Here is a 25816-nt window from a genome sequence, read left to right as displayed (position 1 = left end):
TATAATATATAGTTATTTTAATTTTAAATAACAATTGTTGATGAAATATTTAGGTTTATTGGGGAAAATTTGAACCCTGGCAACACAGTTATACCGCTCCGTTTTAGGCAATAATGTTATTATTAACAATTACATTTTTAATTTAGTTAGTAAATTATATTATTAATTCAATAATAATATTTTAATTCATTTGCTTCAATAATAAGTTTCTGTTTGTCAAGAAGACCGATCTATAATTTTGTTTTTTACTTAAGAGACTTATGGTCACTTATATTTATTTTAATAAAGTTGAGAAAATTTTTACTATTAAAATGTTACTTATTTTTTCAAAATATAACTATTATGGTTCAAATAAATAAATTTTTGGTAAAAAAAATTATTATGATAATAACTTGTTTAAATTTTTAAGCATGAAACGAAACGCATACATTTGGTCGTTAAAAAAAAAATAATAATAATTCATTCATTTCCAAAATGGCGAACGTTTAGGTTGTGTGTTACTGTTATCTTTTTTGTTTTTTTATAAATTTTACACGCTGTTGACTTGACATTGAGGTAAATATTTTTTGAATTATTATATATTTCTTTATAATTTCATTAATTAAACTTATATTTATTAGTATTCATTGCTTTCAACAGTTTTAATGGGTCGCTCGCCGAGTCCGCGGCGGCGTGAGGACCGTCGTGATCGCCGGGAGAGAGACAGGGAACGCGATCGAGATCGCGACAGGCGGAGGCCCAGGACCCGGTCCCGTTCGCGATCCTTAGACCGTCGAAGGCGCTCCCCAGAACGTAGACGGTCGCCGTCTCCACGCCGAAAACGATCGAGGTCCGTCTCCGCGACGCCTACGACATCATTCGCCCCGAAACCCAAGAAGAATTTCGGCGAACGGCCCATAGTCACGCCAGCAGATTTGGAGGGAAAAACGCCCGAGGAACAAGAAATGTTGAAGGTGATGGGTTTCTGCGGCTTCGACACTACAAAAGGTAAGAAAGTCGATGGCAACGTCGAAGGAGACGTACACGTAGTATTGAAACGAAAGTATAGACAATATATGAACAGGAAGGGCGGCTTCAACAGGCCGTTGGACTTTGTCGCGTAACGGTAGCCCACAACCTATTTTCCTTGTTTGTTAGGCCTCCAGGGTCGCCCGATGTGATATTGGTTCTTTTAAAGCTTGTTCATACATAAACTGATGTATTCCATTACGAATATGAACATTTTTAGACAATATTGTCTCCATTGATCTTACAAAAGACACGTAACCTTGACCCTTTTAAGCCAAGGACAGACAAGCTGAATTTCTATACAAAATCAGTTGTGAGGACAAGCTTTAAGAACAATTTTATTAGGATTAAGTGTTAAACTGTTTTCCATTTTGTATTGAACTAGTTTTTGAGTTTTGGCTGTGATATACATACATAAATTTTTAATAATGACTAACACTATTTTATACACTTTGAATCCATTGAAATGCTATTTATTTTTAATGTGTAATATAAAGCAATATATTTTGAGGTTATAAAAAAAATTACAACAATTTTAGTTAATGAATAATGTTAAACAATCACTCAACACTACTAAATAAATATCACAACTAAAACTCAGAAATAATAATATTTTGCCGCACGACACTGAAAAATATCAATTGTAAATATCCGGTGCAAACAACAAAATCAAACTTACTGGGATTCACTAAGAAATGAAAAGAAATTATCCTTTTAGAAATACCGATCAGTAAGGTTTTAAAAGTGAGACGTTGATTCGATGTTGTTTTGTGGCAAAACTTAGGTTCTAAGTTAGATATAAGCCCGTTACCTCAGTGCCCGCGCGCAGCTCTCGCCCGCGCGGGTTTTGGTTGAGCGCTCAGCGCACCAAGAAATCTCATGGAGTTGATTCGGAAACGATAACATGGCCTGTGAAGTTAGTGCCATACCGTCATACGATCAAGGATTATATTTGTATTGCAGACAAAATTATCTTCATAATAATGTTGACATCTAAAACCTAACATTGTTATAGAGAACTTGATTTCACTCCAATCTGCAATTTAAACTAAGTAAATCTTTGATATGCAAGCCTCCAGATAAACATTTCCATCGATAGTCTGGTTTGACATTTGCATGGCACCACAGGACACCATAGAATTACATATATTTTCTTGGTGTAACTTCACATGGCCTTTCCATAAGACTGATTTGTCGTAGCTAAGTTGAACGTTGCCCGCGCGACGCGACACACACAGGAACCATAGTTATATTTATACACTTTACACCCCCTACCCCCGACCTTTATCCTCCACAATGTACAATAGTTAAAGATGTACGGACCAGAGTGTGATTTTATCAATGTTTTTGTGTTTACGAATGAATGGGTCGAGAAAGTAGTTCCTAATTATATTCTATTATGATTTTATGTTTAAGGCCATCTTAAATATGTAATCAGAGAAAGTTATTATTTTATATCGTTTTTTATTGAAAATTTATTTAAACATATTAATAAATGTAACTTAGACTTATATTAGTTTAGATTCAAATAATTATGTAATGTAAATCAAATTTTAAATGATTATTTTCACCCCGAAGTAATTCATAAATGACAAATTAATGTTGAGAAAACTGCTCTCTGTACCGTCCGTCTCCATAGACCATATACAATGATATACAAATGTTGCATATATGTGATATATTTAGTGTAAGACGCGCACACGCGCCGCGCGGGGGCTCCGGCAGCAATACGAATCGTACCCGAATTAACTTCATTGGATTTGTCACTACATCGCACCCATTGAATGAATCTAATGCAAAAACAATTCACTAACCGATGAAAAAAAAAACTCTTTGAACTGTCTAGTCGCAATCTGGAAACGACTGCAAAGTTACTGGCATGCCATGCGTTAAAATACCGTTTAAAGAAGACATGCATTTTTTTATCACTGAAATATTATTTTCTCTTCCGAAAATTGTAATAAAAAAATCAATTTTTTTTTATGAAATTTGTGTTATGTTAAAAGACACAATATTCTTTATATATTTATATATATCAAAGCAAAGTTTTTTTGTTTATAACATATAATATCTTTGGCTGAAAGAGAATTAAAATATATATATATATATTTTTAATTATATATGACAACAACAATACAAGAATCTAACAGATTCATTCCCACGTGTACATACCACGAATTTGTATTTATTTTCTATTGTAATTCTAAATTGTACTTCTCATATTGATATATAATTTAAAATTGTGAATATTAGATCTAAAAACATATCTATAATTCGTAATCCTTGGAAGCTTCTGTCATTTCCTTTAAGATAAATACTTATTTCCGACATTTAAATGATTCTTCCTTTACATGTATGTAGATGTCACTTTTTTGTTTTTTAATTTGACATATCAAATTTGTGTTAAAGGCAAAAATTACAATGACTCACTACGTTGAGAATTTGTGTAAATTGAATGGTGGATGTAACTATATGATTAAAAAAATAATAAAAAAAATATTACTCAGTTTAGTAATTTGCTTATGTTTAAAATTTGTACGAATTTAAAAATATATTCTTAAATCATATTTTTTTTCTGTTATGTGAATTACTGCAAAATTATTTTGTTTAATACTAGTTTGCTACGATACAAATTACTATATTTTTTTGTATAAATGATTATATCATGACTTGGTTGGATATTTTTTTTGTAATATTTCTCTGTAGCAGGCTATAGCAAGAAATAAAAATCTGGTTTATGTTACCTGTGTAAAAAAATATTTGCAATATTTGCTTTTCGACAGTAGATTTACATCTCAATAATATTTTTTTTGTTTGATTTGAAATCTGTAAAATTTCACCATTAATTTTTATTGTACTTATAATAGTCACTAAGAATAGCAAACTTTTTTTTACATATGAAAATATTGAGCTGTCAACTGTCAGCGATTAACTCTTGTGAACTCTTCCGATTGTGATTTGGTAATTTTTATTCATATGTAAAAAGGGTTTGCTTGGTCCAAGGATGTAAAATTCAAAATAAAACTGATTTGGATTGAAACGAGTCGTTCTCATTAAACCAACTATTTACCCTCTGTTTTTAATTGATATAATATTATAAAGGTAACATTTGAATTTAACCCTTAGTCAGGCATAACTAAAAATCAGTTTATCATGGCTTATGAACATATTCTTGGGTCATGTTGGATATCAGTGTATACATTGCAACTGATGAATGAAATTTACACAACCTAAAATGTTGCCATTTCAAAAATATTTGGGAATTTAGCTAGCTTGGGAGGGCGGGAAAAGAGGTCCCTGTGCCCCAATTAAGGGTTAAGGGGTAGTCTCCGGAACTAAACATCCAAATCTATAAAAAAAATCACTGATTGTACATCAGTACCTTCATTAATCCTGAGTGATATTAAAATAAGACGCTTTTAAGATGGCTGGCAGGAGCTGGATGCGAGTTGCCGAAGAAAGACCACAGTGACGTGCATTTGGAGAGGCCTATGTCCAGCTGTGGACGAATATGGGCTGATGATGATATCGTATTTTCTTTATTTACAAATTGCGCCCGTCTGAAGGCGGATGGGTCGCTAGTTGTCAATACAATCAAATTGAAAAATATCTGTAAATGTTTGGCAAAGGTCTCGTATATTTATTTATTTATTTATTAACACCAACAAGACATACATTAATAAAAGCGAAAAATACATTATTGAACAAGTAATCTTAAAATCAAAATGTCTTAATTATAGGCGTTACATTACAAAGAAAAAATAGACACGTAACATGTATACAGCCACGCTTCTACAATGTAAGTTGTTCGATACTTCAAAATTAATTGTATAATTGTATATGTTCATTTAATTCATATCTATTTATAAAATATCGGTATTTTAACGGTCTTAACCCGCCTATGGACAGGTCATCGCATAATAAACCTGCATTATTTTAATATTAAAAACTAAGGATCAACAATGTTAGATCATGTTCCCTACAAGTCATGTATATGAGAAATAGAAAAGGACTGAGAATTGATCCTTGAGGGGTCCCCATACCCACTGAGAATCTAGGAGGATTTTCTTTAACGTCAACCATTACATCAAACTTACGTCATTGAATTATATTAAAAGGTCGAGCGCATAGTATTTAAAACCATATTGATAATTTCTTCAGATCCCTATAGATAATATAGTACAATCAAAGGCTTTGGATAAGTTTGTGATTCATAGATATAGGTAAAGCCTATTCCGCTGGAAGTAGGAAAAAAGATAAACAAACTTTAGACGTATTTCTTGCGATTTGCTAATAACTCATCTATATTCTGCACTACCAGGAGTTTATGATTAATATATCTTTATTTATAATACAACATGAATACACTTAACTACTTATTTCCACTTTAAATTTGACTTCCAAAATTCCGATTTGTTCGTCGACGTTCAAAACGCCATTTTTTCGCAAATCCACAGTAAATATCATAGATAAATCAAGCTCTTGGCCAATGATATCGTGTCAATTTTCTGTCAAATGTTGTGTATTTGGCTTTTTTTTTCTGTTATTGTTAGAATAGAGTATAGACTCGACGGTTAAATTGTCGAACGATTCCTAGTAAATCCAAATTTAAACTAACCTATTAATTGATTCAAGATTTTTTAAATACTTGCTAAAGATAATTAATCTTGATATTGGTCTATAGTTGTTGTAGTATGAAGAACTACCAGATTTATATATTTAAGTGACTACTAGGATTCATCATATCAAGAAACCACGTTGATTACAGCTATTAATAGTCTTTTAAAGTTCCTGCTCATTTCTTCGCTTTGAGGATAGACATATCAACCATATATATGACATTTATTTCCGCATATCATTGGCCTAACCAGGGCCGGATCTACCGTATGGCCTTTTGGGCTTCAGTCCAAGGCCCCGTGGATTCAAGGGGACCCCAGCTAAGTCAAGTCAAAGCCAAAAATAGACAATAATGCGAAAGAATCCATAAGTTTATTAAATTAAACACATCGTATGGTTTGCGGGCCTGCGAGTCCTGTGACTAATCAAACCCATTCAATTATTTTAATTTAATTCAAGTCTACGCTCAGATATGTCTCAGGTCGGCCCCTAAGTAGTGTTAGCCCAGGGCCTAAACTTACGGTCCGGCCCTGGGCCTAACGGTATTTTCCATACCCCCGAGAAAGATTTTACAAACACAAATTAAACATATGAAATTTGACCAATGTCTGGTTTAAATTCGGATCAATTGACGCGTTCATCCAAAGATATTCATTTTATTATATCTTACTAATATAAGGGCGAACATTTGTATAGATGTTTGTACTCAATCACGACAGAATGGATGAACGGATCTGATTGTAATTTGCCATATATATATATATATATATATATGTCGAGGAACGAGCAACGCTATTTGTTAATACGACCAAGAACTATGCCTCGGTGTTGCTGTCAAGGGGAATTGGAGGGAATCGATTTCGAAAAACGGCAACACTGCATTTTTTGATGGGGCTGTCATTCATTCATTTGTTATTACAGATTTTGTTTGTCGTGGAAAAAATAAAAATATGGGGAAGTCCGATAACGGTGGAATTTGAAGCACGGAGTAATAATGGAAGAGGGGCGAACTGAGCCCGAACGTGCGGAGTGCGGACTTCTTATACAACAGAGTCCTCAGACGCGGAAGAAGACGCAAGCCGGAACAAGTGTGTCATAAATATGATGTTATTTAAAAGAATAAAACAAATATCGTTCACTTAACATTTATTTCATATGTAACACTTCAATTCATCTTCAAGGAGTTAATTTTACAATAGCTTATTATAGAATACTGTATTGCCTTAATATAATAGTTGGATAGACAAGAAATGATGAAACTTTTAACTTCCGTTACACTGGCTCACTGCAAGGAATCATTCTTAAGTTACTTAAGTATATCGCCTGTAATGTAACCTAAGATTGCGACCGCACTGCGATGCTCAGAATCTCAACAATCACAGGCGAATCCCGGCGCGAGAATGTCACAATCACGTCAAAAAAAACTGTATATAATAAAAAAATCAATAAATTAAACTTTTTGCAATATATAATTTCTTGCAAGCAGCCATCGTAACGACCCACACTTTAATATATATATATATAATCAAATAACGTTTCATTTTACTTACGAGTTGAGTTATCTACGAGGCGTAATTCGTATCTACCATTTTCTTAATTACGGATTAGAAGGCTGCGTTACTGTTAAATGAATTCTTGCTCTCAATTCGTATGGGGGATACCTCAAGGATTAATTCTCAGACCTTTTGTATTCCTCATATACATAAATGACTTGCCTTTCTCGTAACAAACATAACATAGTATTATTTGTTAATAAACGAGAAAGAAAACTGGTACAGTACATATATATACATTTACATAAAAAATATAAGCAAGAAGATTTAACCATCCGTAAGTAAAACGAAGCGTTACTTTAACAACGTGACTGGTATTCAATGAGATTCAAAGTAAACAAATTAGGAACTTGACTAATAAAACTCAAAACCACGAATAGATTACATTCATATAAATTAATTTCACATTTTCAAAACTTATATATATATATATATATATATATATATATGTTAAACTTCTCCCCTTACAGACTATATATATCATACTATACATTAGGAATGATATTACATATTTGTGCATGTAAATGGACAAATAATACAATGGGATGTGTCGATTTTGATAAAGTTTTAACAAACAAAAATTATTTACTGGCACGATTTTGATGTCATCGCAAAACAAAACACACACAAGCGTCAATCATTAAATATAACATTAAATTTTTCTCACTATAAATATATATTATCATTTATATAATTCAATGATAAACACATTTTAAAATGTCATATCGTTTGATTTTGACACGGAAATTTTTAATTATATTAGCATTTTCTCATCTAACAAACTACTGGTCCTGTAAACAAATCGCTTGTTACATAAAATTAATACCGGACAAATTTTCACATAAAACTGTACAAAATAATCATTATTCAGACGATCTGGCAATTGTTAGAGAAGCGTACTGTTTCAATGCATTATTAAAAAATCAATATAACATAAAAAGCAAGTCCGGGAGCAAAAATCTGTAATATTCTATTTTATAAATATACAACTATTATACACATTCATGGATATCTATTGCGAAGCGAAGCTACTAGGAAAGCTAGGCGTGGTCCCCTAGAGGAAATACTGTACTAGACACAGAAAAAAAATAAACTATTTAAAAATATTGAACGATACCAGTAAGACATTATTAATAAGATAGAAATATTTAATGAAAGCTCACTACAAAGCATAAAGCTTTTGTGCCTATACACACGGACGCAAAAAGATTCCAGCCTTTTTTAGTTACAGAGAAAAATAGTACAATAATACATATTCCCACTGCTGGGCAAAGATCACATGGTTCATGTCACCCAGCCCCTGTTCCATATTGTCATGACGTTATTACTACAACGAAAAAAATTTGAACTCAACACGAAATTAAATGCATGTCAAATATACATTAAAAATAGGATATGATGTTTACTGAACCTTACTTTATCCCTCATTACTACAAATCACCATTTCATTGAACAACGCCCCCCCCCCCGGAACCCCTACCTCAAGGGTAAAAATTTAGGTTAAACATATATATTTGAAATGGGATCACTTATAAATTAATTTTGTAAATTGAGAATTTTCACCTGAACACGCTAGTCACTGAGATACTATATAATTTATATAAAAATATACAGGGAACACAAAATAAATACGACACACACTCAATACATACACATATATATATAAAGTCCTGCAGATATTTGTGACTTAACCTTTTATAATAATCATATCTTACGTTAAGAAAACAAATAGATACAATTTTTTACATATAGATAATAAAAGAGCTTGGTGTTCATTTTCCCTGAATTCCATACAAGCAAATTATTGTATATGTGACTATGTATTTTACAACATTTGAGTAACTATTGAGTTTCATACCGGTTCTTCTAGAATCTACATTTAAAACCGGTGGTAGCGGTCAAATCTCCCAAATTTCAAGTTTGTAGATGTAGATGTTACTGAGATTTCGTAATTAATCTTTAGAGTTGGATCTCGCCTTTATATATAAAGTAAGTAGACCCTATTAAAAAAAAGTACACTTTAGACTTCAAACTCGTCTTAAGTAACAAAATAAAATACTTGAAAATTATTTACAAGTAACATATAACTCATATAAGCTATGAATTAATCTCAACTCAGTCAATATGAGAAATCATTTAAAATAAATAAAATTTTAATTATATATATTACAAAATAAACTTATTATTATACAAATCTTTAATAAATCAGTTAGCTATGAATAACTGACACACGTTTAAGATAGAGAGAGATAGTTATATATCAATGACAACAATACTTTGACCTTGAATTGGAGTGACGTCACTGGTCGAAATCTAAACGATCTGTGACATTAGTTGTGATGTTTTTTTATATGAAATTTAGGCGGTAAGTGAGCCACCAGATGGTATGTGGTCACCACAGATAGATACTTGTATTGTAAGAAATATTAACCATTCCTTATATTACCAAATGCAGCGCAAACCTTGGAGACTAAAATGTTATTATCCCTTGTGCAGTCACAATGATTCAACATTCAAACCGGAACACATCAAAACTAAGTATTGCTGTTTGGCGATAGAATATATGGTGAGTGGTACCACCAAATAAATATATCGGTGATGTTAACATTGGATTTCAGTATAACATTGGATAACATTGGATTTTTGTGAATACAGATAAAATAATTTCAAAGCTGTTAAGAAGTACAGTAGTGCTATTCAGTGTCGAAGTACAATAAATTACTGAGATCAGTTAAAGAATAACCAGGGCAGTCTTCATCGTATAATTAGTCTCAGAGAAGATGATATCAATAGGCTATTCGACAATGCGACAAATAAAGTGTCAATTATTGTAATCAGTATATATTGTGAGTTTAAAAATGGTTATTTATTAACGAAAGTTGAAAATAATAATTAATTCATTCAAAAATCCATATATAAAAATGCAATCTTTTAAACGTCAGAAAAAGCGCCTGATTGGTCGGGCTTATGATGACGTCACCTGCTTGTTAACCTAGTTTGCCTACTGTATGTGGATTATATGTGCCACCGATTACAGGCAAGTGACGTCACCGACCCCATGGGAGTGCCATATTGTCAAAGTAGCTTTTTCGCGCGCTTTTTAAATATGGAACTTTTAATTTGATATTTTTCAGCAAACATGTACTAGAATCAAAAAAAAAAAACAGCCTTTACTGGGTTCCTTGACCTCTCCTAAATAATATAAAATGGATTTTAAAAACCAGTCAAATATCCTATTCAAGGTCAAGTTATTGATTCATTATTACTGAGAATAAGTACTGTTGGAACTAAACTATTTATTTAAACTAGACACACTCACCCTTCACACTGGTACAGTAAGGGTCTATATACTTAAAGATTGAAGAACAAATATATAAAGATAATTTTATATTTCTGCCCCGCTATGTAATAATATGCATGTATTAGACAAGCAATTATTTTATACAATTGTGATTTTTAAACCGTATATGTCACAAATAATAGTCTTTCACGCTATCCTTAAAGGCATTAATAAACTTACTGATAGTGAATCTTAATGTTTTATAGAGTTGTTACAACCTCCAAACATATTAAACCGAGTCTGGTTAAATTTTTAACAAAATTAGTTGATCTTTATAATTATGAGATCTCTAAGTTTCTAACCGGTTCTTCTATACATTCTGAACGTAGCTTGGTGGGTGGTAGCTTAACATTAACCTTTGTGCTAATATGAGTCTACTCGAATAAAATAAATTTAATTTTGGAGTCCAACTAAATACACAATTATTATTTTTTTAAATATTGGATAACATCACATACATTACTCTGATCCCAATGTAAGTAGCTAAAGCACTTGTGTTATGGAAATCAGAAGTAACGACGGTACCGCAAACACCCAGACCCAAGACAACATAGAAAACTAATGAACTTTTTCTACACCGACTCGGCCGGGAATCGAACCCGGGACCTCGGAGTGGCGTACCCATGAAAACCGGTGTACACACTACTCGACCACGGACCTCGTCAATAATATTACAAATTGAATATTTACTAAATTAAACAAAATCAAGTATACGATTTGTATGCTCCTCCAACTATAGGAGACCACACTTAAACAAAAAATATTTAAACACAGTTAAATCAAACAAAAATGTAACTAAAATCGAGGTATACACTTAACATCATTTTGTTTAGTTTAAAAGTTTAGCGAGAAACTCTGAATTCGGGCAAGCTGTAACGATGTATATCAAGATAATTTTTATTCCTAGAGTGTTCTATCCGGTCTAAAGAGTATGTTGACTTGACTCGTGTGTTGTGTTATGACACTGGTTCGGTGGCGCTAACGGCTCCAGGCGGCTCTAGAAGGGCGCGGCCTCGTCCAGGGTGTGCAGCCAGTTGAAGATGATCATGTTCCGCTCGTACTTGGACAGCGGGCGGCCGCGCTCGCGCTCCAGGTCGGCCGCCGTCAGCGCCAGGTTCGCCGCCTCTGCAGTCGCATAGGAAATGTTCAATACGCGATTACTCAGTACGGCTGACAGCATTGATAGTCCGGCGACTAGATATATTGGATTCTAATCCCGGGTCGGACCGATTACATATTAATGAGATTTTCTATACAAAAAATTCTCAGTAACAGCTAGAAGTCTGTAAGTGGTCACGTAAAGCCTTTGGTCCTGTTCCTGTTTCCGGTCGGATTTGCTATCCCATCGGATTATGAGAGTGAGGGTATACAGGGTGCGCCTGCGTCACACACACTGAGAGCAATGTTGACACAGTAAGCTGAACTTCCTCGAGACCGGCTCCGTGTAATATTCAGACAAAGAGAAATTACTTTCAAGGTTTATTGTATTTGGGAAAAATTCCCTAGGAAGTTATCACCAACTAATTAATGACGTATTCGAACATACGGCGTTATGTACACGTAAATCTAAAACTTAATTTAATCTGTGGCATTTTTAAACACCTCTATTATTTATAGATCTGTTCACTCACTATGTGACACTACACAATAAATTATCGTCGTGCATTAACAAATATAATTTGTATATTTTTTTGCTGACTCTACTCTTACGTCAGTCGACTCACGCACACTAAGACACCAACGCGAGACAATAAGTACGAGCGTCACTCACACATACTAATGCACGGCGATAATTTAACAGAGAGGGCCTTCGTGAGTGAATACATAATTAAAAACTGAACTTTTTCTACATCGACTCGGCCGGGAATCGAACCGGGGACCTCGGAGTGGCGTACCCATGAAGACCGGTTTACACACCACGGAGGTGGAACTCAAGTTCCAAAGTCACCATATAAGCTTCTACTTAAAGTATGAAAGAAATTCCTGACCAGAAATTATTTATGGAATGCTGTGAACAATAAGAGAAGATTTATCCAAATTCATCCCTTAAGGATTAAAATGGGGGTGAAAGATTGTATGGAATAACTCGTCATTTCTAATATTACAAGTAAACAGGTATTTAGACTTTTTTTAACAATTTTTGAAGTCGTACAATTTCATCATTTTTTTAAGTTCAGTTAATAAAAAGTATATAGGCTTCTGTACATGAGTAAACGCGTTTCTAATGAATGGATCGCTGTAGTGTATTGTAGTTAACACACCCGGATGCACGTATTTGGCAGGTTTGGTGGGCACGGCGAGCGTGGTGGGCCCCGGGCCCCCCGTCACCGCCACCGAAGCAGCTGCCTGTAAAAATCCATACATTCCAAGAGTTTACTCACGAATAAAACCGATGAAAATTCATACAATTCGATCACAAGTATTTAACTAGAAGCAGTAAATTCATTCGATACAGACAGACAGACAGCATTTATAATATTAGTACAGATCCGACACCAGCCTTGGACTCAAAGATTTTTATAGATATATTATAGACTAGTTGTTACCCGACCGTTTCGCTAAAATTTATTTAAAATTAGTTTGTTATAATAATAATTATTATTATATTATATATTATTATTATATATATATTATTATAGAGCCGAGATGGCCCAGTATAGAGCCGAGATGGCCCTGTGGTTAGAACGCGTGCATCTTAACCGATGATTTCGGGTTCAAACCCAGGCAGGCACCACTGAATTTTCATGTGCTTAATTTGTGTTTATAATTCATCTTGTGCTCGGCGGTGAAGGAAAACATCGTGAGGAAACCTGCATGTGTCTAATTTCAACGAAATTCAGCCACATGTGTATTCCGCCAACCCGCATTGGAGTAGCGTGGTGGAATATGCTCCAAACCTTCTCCTCAAAGGAGAGGAGGCCTTTATCCCAGCAGTGGGACATTTACGGGCTGCTTATGTTTTATGTTTATGTAATAATAATTATTATTACACCATACTTTTTTTTTAATTTGAATATATTTATTGAACACATAAGATCATAAAACGAATATTTATGACGAAATTCGACAAAAAAATCGAGTGTACAGACAGACTCTACAGATTTATATAGATATATTTGGATAGATTTATTATTTCCATTCATATTCAATATATTATATTTGTGTAATCATAAAACTATCAAAAAAGTCCCGCTGAGTTTCTTCCACCGGTTCCTCTCAGGTCAGGGTGTATTCTTTTCCGAACCGGTTGTAGTGTTTTCTTTGACTATCAATAAATAAGTGTAGTGCTTCTTTATTGAATAAAGGAATTTGAGTTTGAGTTTAAGACCATTTGCCTGTAATTAGACTCACTCATCCAAAAAACCGGAACAGAACAACAGCTGATATCTGAGAGTGTGGAACTACTCAGACGGGCTTGCCCAAAGCCCTGCCATAAAGTAATATATAAATTAGAATACCTCCAGCTTGTCTAAGTTGAACTCCGACTGAGACATCCTCTCCAGCGCGCGGTACGTGGTCAGCAGACGGCGTTTGATGTAGTTCTGACGGACCTGGAATTATTATATTAGATTACAATATGTTGTAATCCCACCGGTGGGCTCCCCTTCTCCTATAGAGGTTCCATCTCCCAAGCGTACAGCCTTCCTAAATATATTATCTTTCAGAAGTCATTCTTGTCTGGTTTGAACTTGCTAACAATGTCAAAATATATGTTACAATATTATATATGTAAATGGGTGTATGTGTTAATGTTGGTCCTTCGAGCCGGACATACCTTCTTGTTATCGCTGGGCAGCGATCTGTGAGGAGGCTGGACCGGATGTGACCTCTGCGGCGACGGCAACTGCGAGCCTCCTACTGGAATTGATTAATTTCAAATATAAATAAGATAATTTAAACAACTATTCTGATCTCTCTCAATAAGAATCTCTGTTTGCACATCCTGGCACAGTCGCGCACAGACAGCTTAAATATATATTTAATAGCACTTCTTACTCCTATAATGATCTCTTGTCTTTTTAGTCACGGTCACCAAATTCCCTAGCTCTCTCGCTAGAGACTAGCAAACCTCTCTCAATAGCGTTATAAAAAGTCACAGGTTCGATGACCCCGAGGGGAATTGTCGTTTCCACTCCCAGCACAAGATTTAAGGTTAGAGTGTTAAATATTAGTAATTCCATATTATGGGACATTGCCTATATTCATTTAAATATATATGTATTGTGCAAGTGTGTGTTCATAAACACAGTCATAAGTTTAAATGCTCTCACATAATCCGACATTCACGGGAGCTTATTTAGGCCGGCCAGTAGGGCAGAGACAGTGGGACTCACCCGCCACCCAGGTGCTGCAGGAGCGCGACGCGGCCGTCAGCGTGAGCGCCTCCAGCGCGGCGCACAGCCCCACCTCCGACGTAGCGCTGCACATGGACATACTTTGTACACATACTTGTAAATCTATTTATATGCGAGTTTCATGCCGTTTCTTCTCGCTGGAGGTTGAGGTGTGTGGTACCTACTCTAACTTGACCAAGTGTACACCTTGCCTAGTAACAAATTTATTAAATAAAATCTTGGCGAATTCATTGTAATTCTGGTAATACCTGAACTGCTCAAAAACATAAATTTGTACACCATATACAAATTAATATTAAAAATAAAATAAGGTATCTATTTTATAAAGATAGTGTAGTGACCTGCGCACGGGGGCGAAGGCTCCGGGCGCGGCCACGTCTCCCGCGCTGAAGGAGCGCCGCAGCCCGAGCTGAGCACACAGCGCGGCGCAGCCAGCAAGCAGCTCGCGACACGCGTCGCCCGCCTGCAGCGCGCCAGAGCCGCGTCTAGAACACACATGAAGATTTGAACCGATGATTGCAGAGTCTCTTCAATGTTCAAGGGTCTCTTTAACTGAGTTGCTATTTCAAGTTGAACTGTACAGAAAAGCTTGTGGAAAACTATATTTGTATCAAACCAGCATTGGACCAGTGTGTTGTAAAATATCAACTTCGCCTCTAGATTTTACAAGCTTTTATAAATAGTGTATTATTTTTATTAAAAATAATTGTCTACTACAGTAATACTGATATCAGTTGATTGTAAATTTAGTATTTTGCATCAGTCTCATTAAAAGTATTCTTCAGTGAAATAAATTTAATATTTCCGAGACCCGAGCCTCTCTTTTATTTACCCTAACCTCATGGTCTCAGGAAATGCAGCCCGTAGCCAGCAATGGAACATTAACAAACTTTAACAGCAGACTAAACAGTTACTCACTTCAATTTTCCTTCAGGATTAGGACTGGCAACCCTTAAACTTGGATCCGGTCCTTGTCCTGCCTGAAAAAGAAAACTACAGGTTAGTTCAACTAGGTTATGTGTGCGTTGCATGCAAAACTTGTGCACTATTATAAATCCAGATAAGACTTTCTCTTAAGCTGCTTTGGTCTAAATCAGTTAGGAGAACATAAAAGTCAGCTGTTATGCAATTCACTGTCTGACATTCTTCAAGCACCTTTTGGAAGAATATATTTACTATCAAGTAACTTATGGCTATAACTAGACACTCACTTTACTGGCAAGTAATCGGAGTACACGAGCATCCGAGGCGGCTGAGGATACACTGAACAGGGACAGCTCAGTGGTCACCGATTCGTGGGACGGCGAGCGCGCCACCCCGGCGCTCCGCCACGCCTCCCCCGTGCACATTTCCACTAGTCACAGATAATCCGATTAACATTATCTCTACAATATTACACAGACTTCACATTGCACAGTTCAAAACTGACCCTTCTCATAGTATAAAACATAGTCTATTCCCACTGTCGGTACACTTAAACCTTTTAAAATATGCAACAAATTTTTATGTATTATTTCCATCAATAAAAAGAGTGATTTGGGAGGAAAGGTTTTATGTATATACATGCATGATATCAAAGGGAAATGTCAAGAATTTCAACTTTCCTAGTGGGGATAAACAAGATTTATTTTATGTTTTTTTTAAATCTAAATGCTGTATGTAGGAAGGCAGGATAGCTCAATAATATGATCAGATGGAGTTCCGTTGTATGTGTACAGTGCAACTTGGTGCAATAAATTTTTAAGACCCAAGAACCTTTTCCCCAGCAGCTGCAGCTGTTAAGTTCTGTAGTGATGGGAAATATAGTTTTGTGCAGCATTCCAGCTTTTTACCTTATCATGAAACAGTGTTATATAAAATTCTTCAAATACAAGAATGTAAGGTTTTAAGTGTTACCGATGACGACACTATGTACGTTATGTGATCACATTTTAATCTTTCGTATTTATAATAATCGAAGCGAATTTTCGATTTGGAACTAAAATTGCATTCTCTGAAATTCCGTCGTCATGTAAAAATTTTACTTTCTTACGCCATTTATATCGAAATATTGCTAAATAGTTAATTAAATAATGATATGTTATGATCACGTGACCATTTTCGTTCTTGTTCCGTATATTTGTTAGGCATGAGTTATTATTACATATTATTGTTACGTATTCAGAAATATTTATTGGGAATTTAGAGTATGTTATTGCTGTCAGATGTCGCATTTAAATAACAATTATTAGATATAAAAAATGGACACAGTACAGCAAGAACCGGAGTACGAAAAGTAAGCAATATTTACCGCTTATGTTGGGATCCACGGCGAATGTGTATATTTACCGCACAGTAAAATAATTATTTTCCTTTTTAAATACTACAAGCGACAATATATTCAATGATATTCCAATATAAACATGGTATTACAACAAAACATCAAAATTTTTGCGTCGATCTATTTAAACGTCAAATTGACGAAACGTTCTGAAACTGAAACTATGCAATGATACATCAATAGATTTATTTAACAATTTCTTAATTACTAAAAGTATAACACTTTATTTAATTGTAAATTTGTAATATATATTAATTGTATAGAATCACATAGCTAATTAAAAAATATATATAACGATCACAATGCCATCTATTGCACTAGTAATCGTATTTATTAATAAAATCATAGATGTCGCTAGTAGTAACATAAATATAGAATTATTTATATTCGTATTTTTCACGGATAAATTTAAATTATCTTAATAATATTAGTACAAATATATGTAATATTATTATATTTTGGATTCATCGGATTTTACTAGCACGTTTCATAGTATCAATATATTTATATGCATCTATAAAATGTGATATATTTAAGTAATAGGTGAAAAATAAAAGAAAACTGAAGGTGTACGTAGCATTAAAATTGTAGTCATAAATATTATTACACTTATTGATTTCATTTGAATCGCTACAAGCTATCGTCCGCTTCGCATCATGTTTATCAAGGTATTCGCTTGCTTGAGGTAGGATTACATGAAGTTCTAACAAAATAATATTTAATTCGTTTTGTTTTTGTTTAATCGTTTTCTCTGTCAGTAAATGATCTACTATTGGTAAAAGATTTCTCCACAGACGTTTTATTATGAATTTTCTATTGTTTTTTTTATGTATCCAATTGTTGTTCGAACGCCAGACGCAATCATTTGCGTAACGCAGTTAAAAATGTCTTATTTTAAGAGCATTTGAAGCTTATGATATTACTCAGATATCGGATAACAATAATCTTGACTTTAACGACAGTAGTTCAATTTCAGTTTGTGCTTTTTAATTAATTTATAACAATAGTCCGATGTGTATCTCGATTCGGAAAGTTGGGCAATAATCGACTTACGGTGATTCCTGTTCGTGACAGCTACGCAAAATATATATTTATTTCAAAACGACGCCATCTTACAATCTGTCAAATTAAATCGTTAGACTACGAAAAGCGTAAGCGCCATAAAATTCCAAGCGCTTACGACGTTTTGGTCGCATAAACACTATTCTCTATAAGAGATTTATAAATTTATGTTCATAGATAATACTTATAAACTGTTTATATACAGCTTAATTAGATAAAATAATGTAGATTTATTGTTCCAGTTAACTTTAGTTACAACTCATACTAGTATTTGAAGAAATTGTTTACATTGACGTCTCTATCTATTTTAGAATATAATCATAGTTTAAACCCATGTAAGCCATTGTCAAAACCGAAACGTATGTATATATACAAGCACGCCATAGCTTTGTTATGTACTGTGTTTAATATTCGCTGCAGTTAGAGATGAGTTCCTAGTCACATTAAGAAATGACTGTATTTTTTTTTCTTGCATCTTTACTGAGTTCGGATATATATTAAAAATTATACTATATTTGTACGTAGGAAGGTGAGTAAGTTTTGTTAGTGGGTTTTTAAAAGGTTAATAAAGTAGCAACTTTTACTTTTTGTTAACAATGCTAAAATTTATTATAATTATAGGAAATTTAAGAATACTGTCTGTCTGACGAAAAATGCAACACAACCCGGTCGTAGAATTGGTTTGTGGTATTCAATTTGGTAGTGGTTCATATTAAGTAAACAGATATATTAATTTATCATGTATATTTATGTGGTTGATAGTGTGAAAGACGATATGGTTAAAAATAATGTTACTTGTGAGATGACAGAGACGTATGGAAGAAGAAGATATGCTGCGCCGATACCAAGTAAAATTGGGATAAGGGCAGAAGGATGATGATGATTTATGTATTTGTTTGAAGATTTAAAATAATTGAAGTCACAATTTAAGTGTGAGCTACACTTAAAAATTAACAAATATTTTTATAAAAAACTAACGCAACAAGACAACAAGATTTTAATTGATTTGATTACTTGGTGGTAGGGCTTTGTGCAAGCCCGTTATTATGAAATTACTCATCAGATATGTTAGCACTATTGATGTGTTCCGATTTAAAGGGTGAGCCTGTATAAATACTGCCTGTAGTACATTGTGTGTCAAGGGACATAACATAGTTTCCAAGGTTGGTGGCGCATTGGCGATGTAGTGAATGATTATTAAATACCAAACTTTAAAAGAATATTACAAAAAATATATTATTAATATTAATTGAAATATCTTGATTATATTTTATAGTTTTACACAATGAAGTTCAAACCTCAATGATACACAAACCTTTATATTAATTTGTATTGTCATTGTTATTTGAAATTAAACAAAATTATGAATTCTCTTAATAAGTATGATATTGAATTAGTTGTAAATAGTTGTAACGTTGTTTAATATTATAATTTATAATAAAATATCAAGACTTATATATATATATATATAAATAGATCACAAGTTTTCGTTAATTTAACCCTTATAGGCCCAAAGATTTTTTAGCACTGACTTAAGTGATGTTTACTTGTATTTTTTTTGAGTAAGAAATTATATTTATAATAATAGTTACAGTCATGGTTATTATTATTGTTATCAGTACATTAGTTTCGGTCATGGAGATCATAACATCGCTGGAGAAAAGTACCCCATGGGTAGAAGGGTTAAAGTCGATTATGAAGATACAGTATTGGAATTAGTCGTTCTGTTTTCTGGCGACTGTAGATATTAAAACTAGCATAGAAACTTAATAACAATAATAATGTGAAATTTATTTAGAAAACCTGATTTTAAAATAAACGGTAACAAATGTGTACATTGATCGTGGAGAAATATTAATTAACCACACATATAGTAAAACAAAACAAATTTATATTTAAAAAGATATATTACGCAGTTTCAAATCGCAACGATTCTAAGGAAGTTGCACTTAAACACTAGATAAATAGACAAGATATAGTATATCTATATTCAATTCCCATCGAAGAAAAATAAAGATAAACAAATCTTAGATTTACGTATTTCATACAATTTGCTCATAGCAGTTATATCGTGCACTACTAAGAGTTTATGATTAATATATCTCTATTTATAATACAACATTATTACACTTAACTATTTATATCCTCTTTAATTTTACTCCGTTACGATAAAAGCTACGTCGACGTTCAAAACGCGGTTTTTTTTTCTCAAAATGAATCATAGATTTTATTTAACCTTTCGCACAGTGACATCGCGTCAATTGATCTCTAATGTTGTTTATTTGGCTTTTTTCCTCGGAATAGAATATATACAAGATTTTATACATACACATTTCTTCATTTAAAAAATAAAATAATATTATAATCCTTATAAAAGAGTGACTTTTGAGCTTCTCATGAATATTTGAATAACGTATCAGTATAATTCAAGTCGGACATTATAAAAAATGACCGATTTTCATATGAACCGTAACATTTAAAAAAAAACCTTGACTCCATTTCATTAAAGCGACTCTATTTCGTTCGCGACTTTGTTCCTGATATCAAATGAAATTTTTTATGATTCTTGGTTTGTTAGCGACAATGTTTGAAACAATTAGAATTATATACCTATGTGATTATTTTAACAAAATCAGTACATCAATTAAGATTCATCATAAATATTAATTATTGACATTATTGGTGGGTAACTGACATTTGATTCTACTTTCAAATGTCATTCTTAATGTCTTACTTAGGAGATGAGTGAGCCAGTGTAATCTCAAGCACAAAGGACGTAATTTCTTAAATATCATGTTTGTTGCATTGACAATGACTAAGTATGTTTCAGAAAACAAATAAAGAGTATTTTTATTTAAAGGAATAATAGTAATATAATAAATGTTTTGAATAATTAAATACCTTCATTTCTAAATGGGGGGAAATATTCCCTCCAATTAATTGTAAAGTTCTGATCGAAATTAATCTTTCAAATCGCTAGGCTGTAAGCCGTTAAGCCTTTGACACGTCCATCAAATTAAAAAAAAAAAAAGAATTGTTTTGTCTAATAGCCAAAAGCAATATAAAAAAAATAACAAAATCGCATCGAGACAGACAAACAAATAAACACGTTTAAAGTATTTAATAAAATTATTTTTATTCAGAAATCTGAATATATTTTGTAAGCGTTCATACGATTTTAAAATTAAAACCTACTTCATGTGTGTGTATGTACCGACTGTATATAATGTAAACTATTGCATGTGTGCGTGTAAAGGAATATTGTGGATCTTATTATACTAAGATTTAATAGGCAAGCGCTATTGATATTTCTTTATGAAATTATGGAAATTACAAAAGAACATGGAGTTACTAATCATTGAGTTTTATTATTATTATATTATTAATATTCAATTGCATTTTTTTTTTTATTACCATAAGAATTGAAAACATTAAGTGCTTAAATATATACAAATATGAATTTAAAAAGTTACTGTATAAATTGAAATAAAACTAGTTTTTAACGGATTTAATCGCGTATATTAATTATTTTAACATCCCGACGTTTCGAGCACTTTGCAGTGTTCGTGGTCACGGGCAGACGTGAAAACTAGTTTTATTGCAATGTGTAATAATCGCGAAAATCTAAGACAACATTACTGTATAAATCTTGACCGTGTGGAATGGTGGCAAGAATGCGTTTCCCCGTTGAATCGCAATTCCGATCCTCTGGGCTAAAAACGAACCAGCCATCCTGTCACCAGTGGAGGCTACTTTTGATGGAGCTTTTTGCAAATAATTTATAATATGTAGAGATTTGTTTGTATTATTAACGAAACAATACAAATTAAATAAATCTATTAATAATAGTTTACTTAGTGATAGGGCCTTGTGCAAGGTCGTTGGGTACCACACACTCATGAGATATTCTACCGCCAAATGGCAATAGTATTCTTGTGCTCCGGTTTGATGGGTGAGTGAGTTAGGGTAACTACAGGCACAAGGGACATAATGTCTTAGTTCCCAAGGTTAGTGGTATGTTGGTTATTTAAGTAATGTTCAATATATCTTGGCTATGATAGTGACCAGTTGCCACTAGTTCTTTTGCAATCTGTCGACCTGCATTTTTTTTATTTTAAAGGTTCAATATTTTCATTTTCATAGGGTCCAAAAAGATACCTTCTGGGGTGGCTTACTGATGGTCGAGTACTTGCTCAACATCGATGCGGCGCCCAAAAGGCCCGGCGCGCGGACGTCTTGCACCCTGCACCTTAGACACAGGACCTGCAGATAATCTATTACAAATGTACGACAAAAAATTAACATTTTAGTACATTATATTTTGCTGCTATAAATGTATACTAAGAAAATATTTAAATTATCAGTCATTGTAAGCATTACCAGTTTAAAAATATACACTAAAACAAAGACATGATCACTGCAAAGTTATTGTAAAACAAATGTAGGTCATCTAACTATACTAACAAAGCAGAGTTTATATTATATTTATTTTTATTATATTGCATATAATTATTCACATAAGAATTATTAACATTAAGTCCTTAAATATATACAAATATGAATTCAAAATAGTTACTGTATACATATCATATAACCGCTTTTTACTAAATGCATATGTATGTATATACGGTACATATACCGAAACAACATATTTTTATTTTTTTGTGTCTGTCTGTTTGTTTGTTTATTCCGGCTAATCTCTGGAACGGCTGGACCCATTTTGTCGGGCATTTCACTGGCAAAAAGCTGATATTATAAGGAGTAACAAATTGTTTTGTTAAATTCTAATATAGTAAAAGCGCACGAAGTCAGGCACAGGTAGTTTACATTATTACACATATATATATATTATAGATAAAATAGTCGTATCTCCTCTATTCTGTCCGTCCGGGTATTGTGCTTGATTGTGGCGTGCGTGTCGGTGAACGGAATGCAAACTAAACGGTACAGGGTTGAAATACACTCGTGTACCATCGTTATATTACAAAATAAATGTTTTATTAATTAAATGTAAAATTGTTACAAGTTACGCAATACTTTTGAGTTATATCGTTCTTTTATTCGACTTTAAATGAGGAGGAGAGGGGAGATGTTATATTTACATCCGTTAACGAAGTAGTTCAATTTGAGACCTCGATTTTAGTCATACGTGTCCTTGTTATTGCCAAGTGTAACGCGAAACGATTATTCCTAATACACCTAGAACGTTCTACGTTATATTTCAATAGATAATTAAGAAATTATTACAGACAGACACTTTTTTGTAAAAACAATAAAAATAATTTAGTTCGCCTTTGTTTCCGTACTACTATATTATATATTAATTTAAAACAATTTATTAAACTTAAAATCAATATTCAAAAATATATTTAAATAGTAGAATATTTTTTTGACAACCCTGTCTTTATCTCTGCACACATAGACAAATGTCTCACTCACACACACAAGTAACGAATTAGGGTCGGTTCTATTTGGGATATCGAGGAAATGGTATAACTAAGAAATTTGTTTTTTTTTTTTAATGTATTTAATTTATAATATAAATATAAATAATACTTAGGCTTCGTATTAAAAAAGGTTAAGCGCAATCTTTAAAATTAAATTAATTTAGATTTAATTACAAATGATTATTTAATGATTTATTTTCGGTGAAAAGTATTCGTAGTTAATTTCGATAAACAATTTCACTGTTACGTACATAAATATGTTTTAAGTACATTAAATATTATTATATCTGAAATTGAATAAGCCTATCTTAGAGACAAAGAAACTCTAATGGAACTGAAATAATTATTAAAATCGGTTCAGTGGCTTTGGATTTGAACATAATAAACAAATATGCTCGTAAATAAAAAAAAATATTATATAATTATTATTTCTTATATTATTTGAAAGTCTTACTAATAAACGATTACTTAAAACCTGCTTTCTCCATTTCTGTGTCATTCTCTAAACAATTATTTTTAGTTATTGTTGTCTACAAGAATTAATTTTGTAATGGCGTCCGTAACTTACTTATAAATGATGTTTTAATTTAAAAACAAACGTCATCGTGTTTTCTTTTAATAGAGTTAATATTTTATAAAAAAGAAATATTTTATATTTTTAATCTTCATCGATTAAATAAATAATATGTTACAAATATTGTAATATTATTTTTCTCGTTTTCCGTTCTTACGCCATTTTGTATCGCGCCGCCATCTTTTTTCCACAAACCGACTAGATAGTTCTACAATCTACATCGACGACATATTGTTTTGATAGCTATTTTCGTAAATTTACAATATTATTTGTGAAATTTCTCACAGATAAGAATCTTTTTCTTTATATTTATTATTAGATACATGATATATTAATATCTTATAGTATTTTGGAGAAAAATCATAATAATTCATAATAAGAGTTTGTTTAGTGATCTTGGTATCGAAACACAATATGGCAGCTGTCGTTGAGCTTCATAAATAATATAATATAAATGATAAAAAAGCAACCTGTTGACTTCGTTGATGTTCATTGTTCATGCAGAAATAATTATTTAATTGTGTTTAATTAACATATCTATGTGATTAAATTGTTGAAAAATACTTACAACTAAGGTTTTGTTTGTTCTTTTTTTAGAACGTTCCGAATCGAAATTGACGATTCAAAAATTCTTAACTGAACTTTTTTTTTTTTTTAAGATTGATGTTTATTGTCAAAGGTTCAGGACCTTCCATCCAATTCATTTCAAATATGCTCGCTTGTCATCAAACGCTACGAATGTTTTAACTGCATTTGCATTCTTAAAATTAAGCGGTCACCTCACTCTATTTTGCCGGTACATTGTTGTAATATTCTTTACCCGTCTGTGCGCCAGAACTTTTCTGACATTGATTTTAATGATAATACCTATGTTGTTTAATTAAATACCTTCAATTATTAGTTTATTGGTGAGTTTTAGTTTTTATTTGTTTTGTTTTTTTAGAGAGTTTACGCTAAAGGCGTTGGTCCTTAGGCTGAAGTCTGCGGACGGATCGGATTTCCCGTCCAAACGGATCATGATACTGAAGGAACAGCGGGTGCACCTGTTAGCGCACATACTTGTTTACTTAAATGTGTCCTGCCTTGGCTAGTCTGTAACAGCTGTAAAATCGGCCAGAACATTATCATAAGAACTAAAAAATATAAAGAACTAGTTGTCGCCTGCGGCTTCGCTCGCGTCTTCGGGTTGTCATGCGTTAGACAAAAACTTCATCAAATTCGGTTCATTGGTTTGGCAGTGGAAGAGCGACAGACAAACAGATTACTTTCATATTTATAATATTACCATGAATAATGGGTATATTTAATCATTTACATAGGTATTAAATAAACTGAAATGCCTTTTGCCAAAAACGTATTGTTTTGTTTTGAATTTTAAAACTCTTATTTTTTTAAATATGGTAGGTAAATTATTTTTGTTGATTAAAAAATCAAGGTGACCGACTCCGAAAAGTCGGAAATTGTTAAATGATTTTAAATAATTCGTAAATCCTTGTTCATTTTAAACATTTATATTGTTAAACAATTAAATAAATAATTT

At 32.7% G+C, this 25816-nt stretch overlaps 2 protein-coding genes across 3 annotated transcripts; one reads left to right on the top strand and one right to left on the bottom strand.

The window, feature by feature from the left end:
• Positions 1 to 464: 464 nt before the first annotated feature.
• Positions 465 to 2869, top strand: LOC125074867 (U4/U6.U5 small nuclear ribonucleoprotein 27 kDa protein). Its single transcript, XM_047686325.1, has 2 exons — positions 465 to 555; positions 640 to 2869. The coding sequence occupies exon 2, from the start codon at positions 645 to 647 to the stop codon at positions 1101 to 1103; it is 459 nt and encodes a 152-aa protein (XP_047542281.1). The 5' UTR covers positions 465 to 555; positions 640 to 644; the 3' UTR covers positions 1104 to 2869.
• Positions 2870 to 11158: 8289 nt separating this feature from the next.
• Positions 11159 to 17305, bottom strand: LOC125074805. 2 transcript variants are annotated; one of them, XM_047686232.1, is made up of 9 exons: positions 17164 to 17305; positions 16085 to 16227; positions 15792 to 15853; positions 15215 to 15358; positions 14853 to 14938; positions 14294 to 14376; positions 13977 to 14069; positions 12780 to 12864; positions 11159 to 11643 (listed from the first exon to the last, which is right to left on the bottom strand). In XM_047686232.1, exons 2-9 carry the CDS (start codon positions 16220 to 16222, stop codon positions 11516 to 11518), a joined length of 819 nt encoding a protein of 272 aa, XP_047542188.1. In that variant the 5' UTR covers positions 16223 to 16227; positions 17164 to 17305; the 3' UTR covers positions 11159 to 11515. The 2 variants fall into 2 exon arrangements, with proteins under 2 accessions (XP_047542188.1, XP_047542189.1); XM_047686233.1 differs by having other exon boundaries at positions 14294 to 14373.
• Positions 17306 to 25816: the final 8511 nt, after the last annotated feature.

Source organism: Vanessa atalanta, chromosome 28 (assembly GCF_905147765.1).
Source record: "Vanessa atalanta chromosome 28, ilVanAtal1.2, whole genome shotgun sequence".
Taxonomy (NCBI): domain Eukaryota; kingdom Metazoa; phylum Arthropoda; class Insecta; order Lepidoptera; family Nymphalidae; genus Vanessa; species Vanessa atalanta.
Note: the sequence above shows the minus strand (reverse complement) of the source record. Positions and strands in the feature narration are given on the sequence as shown.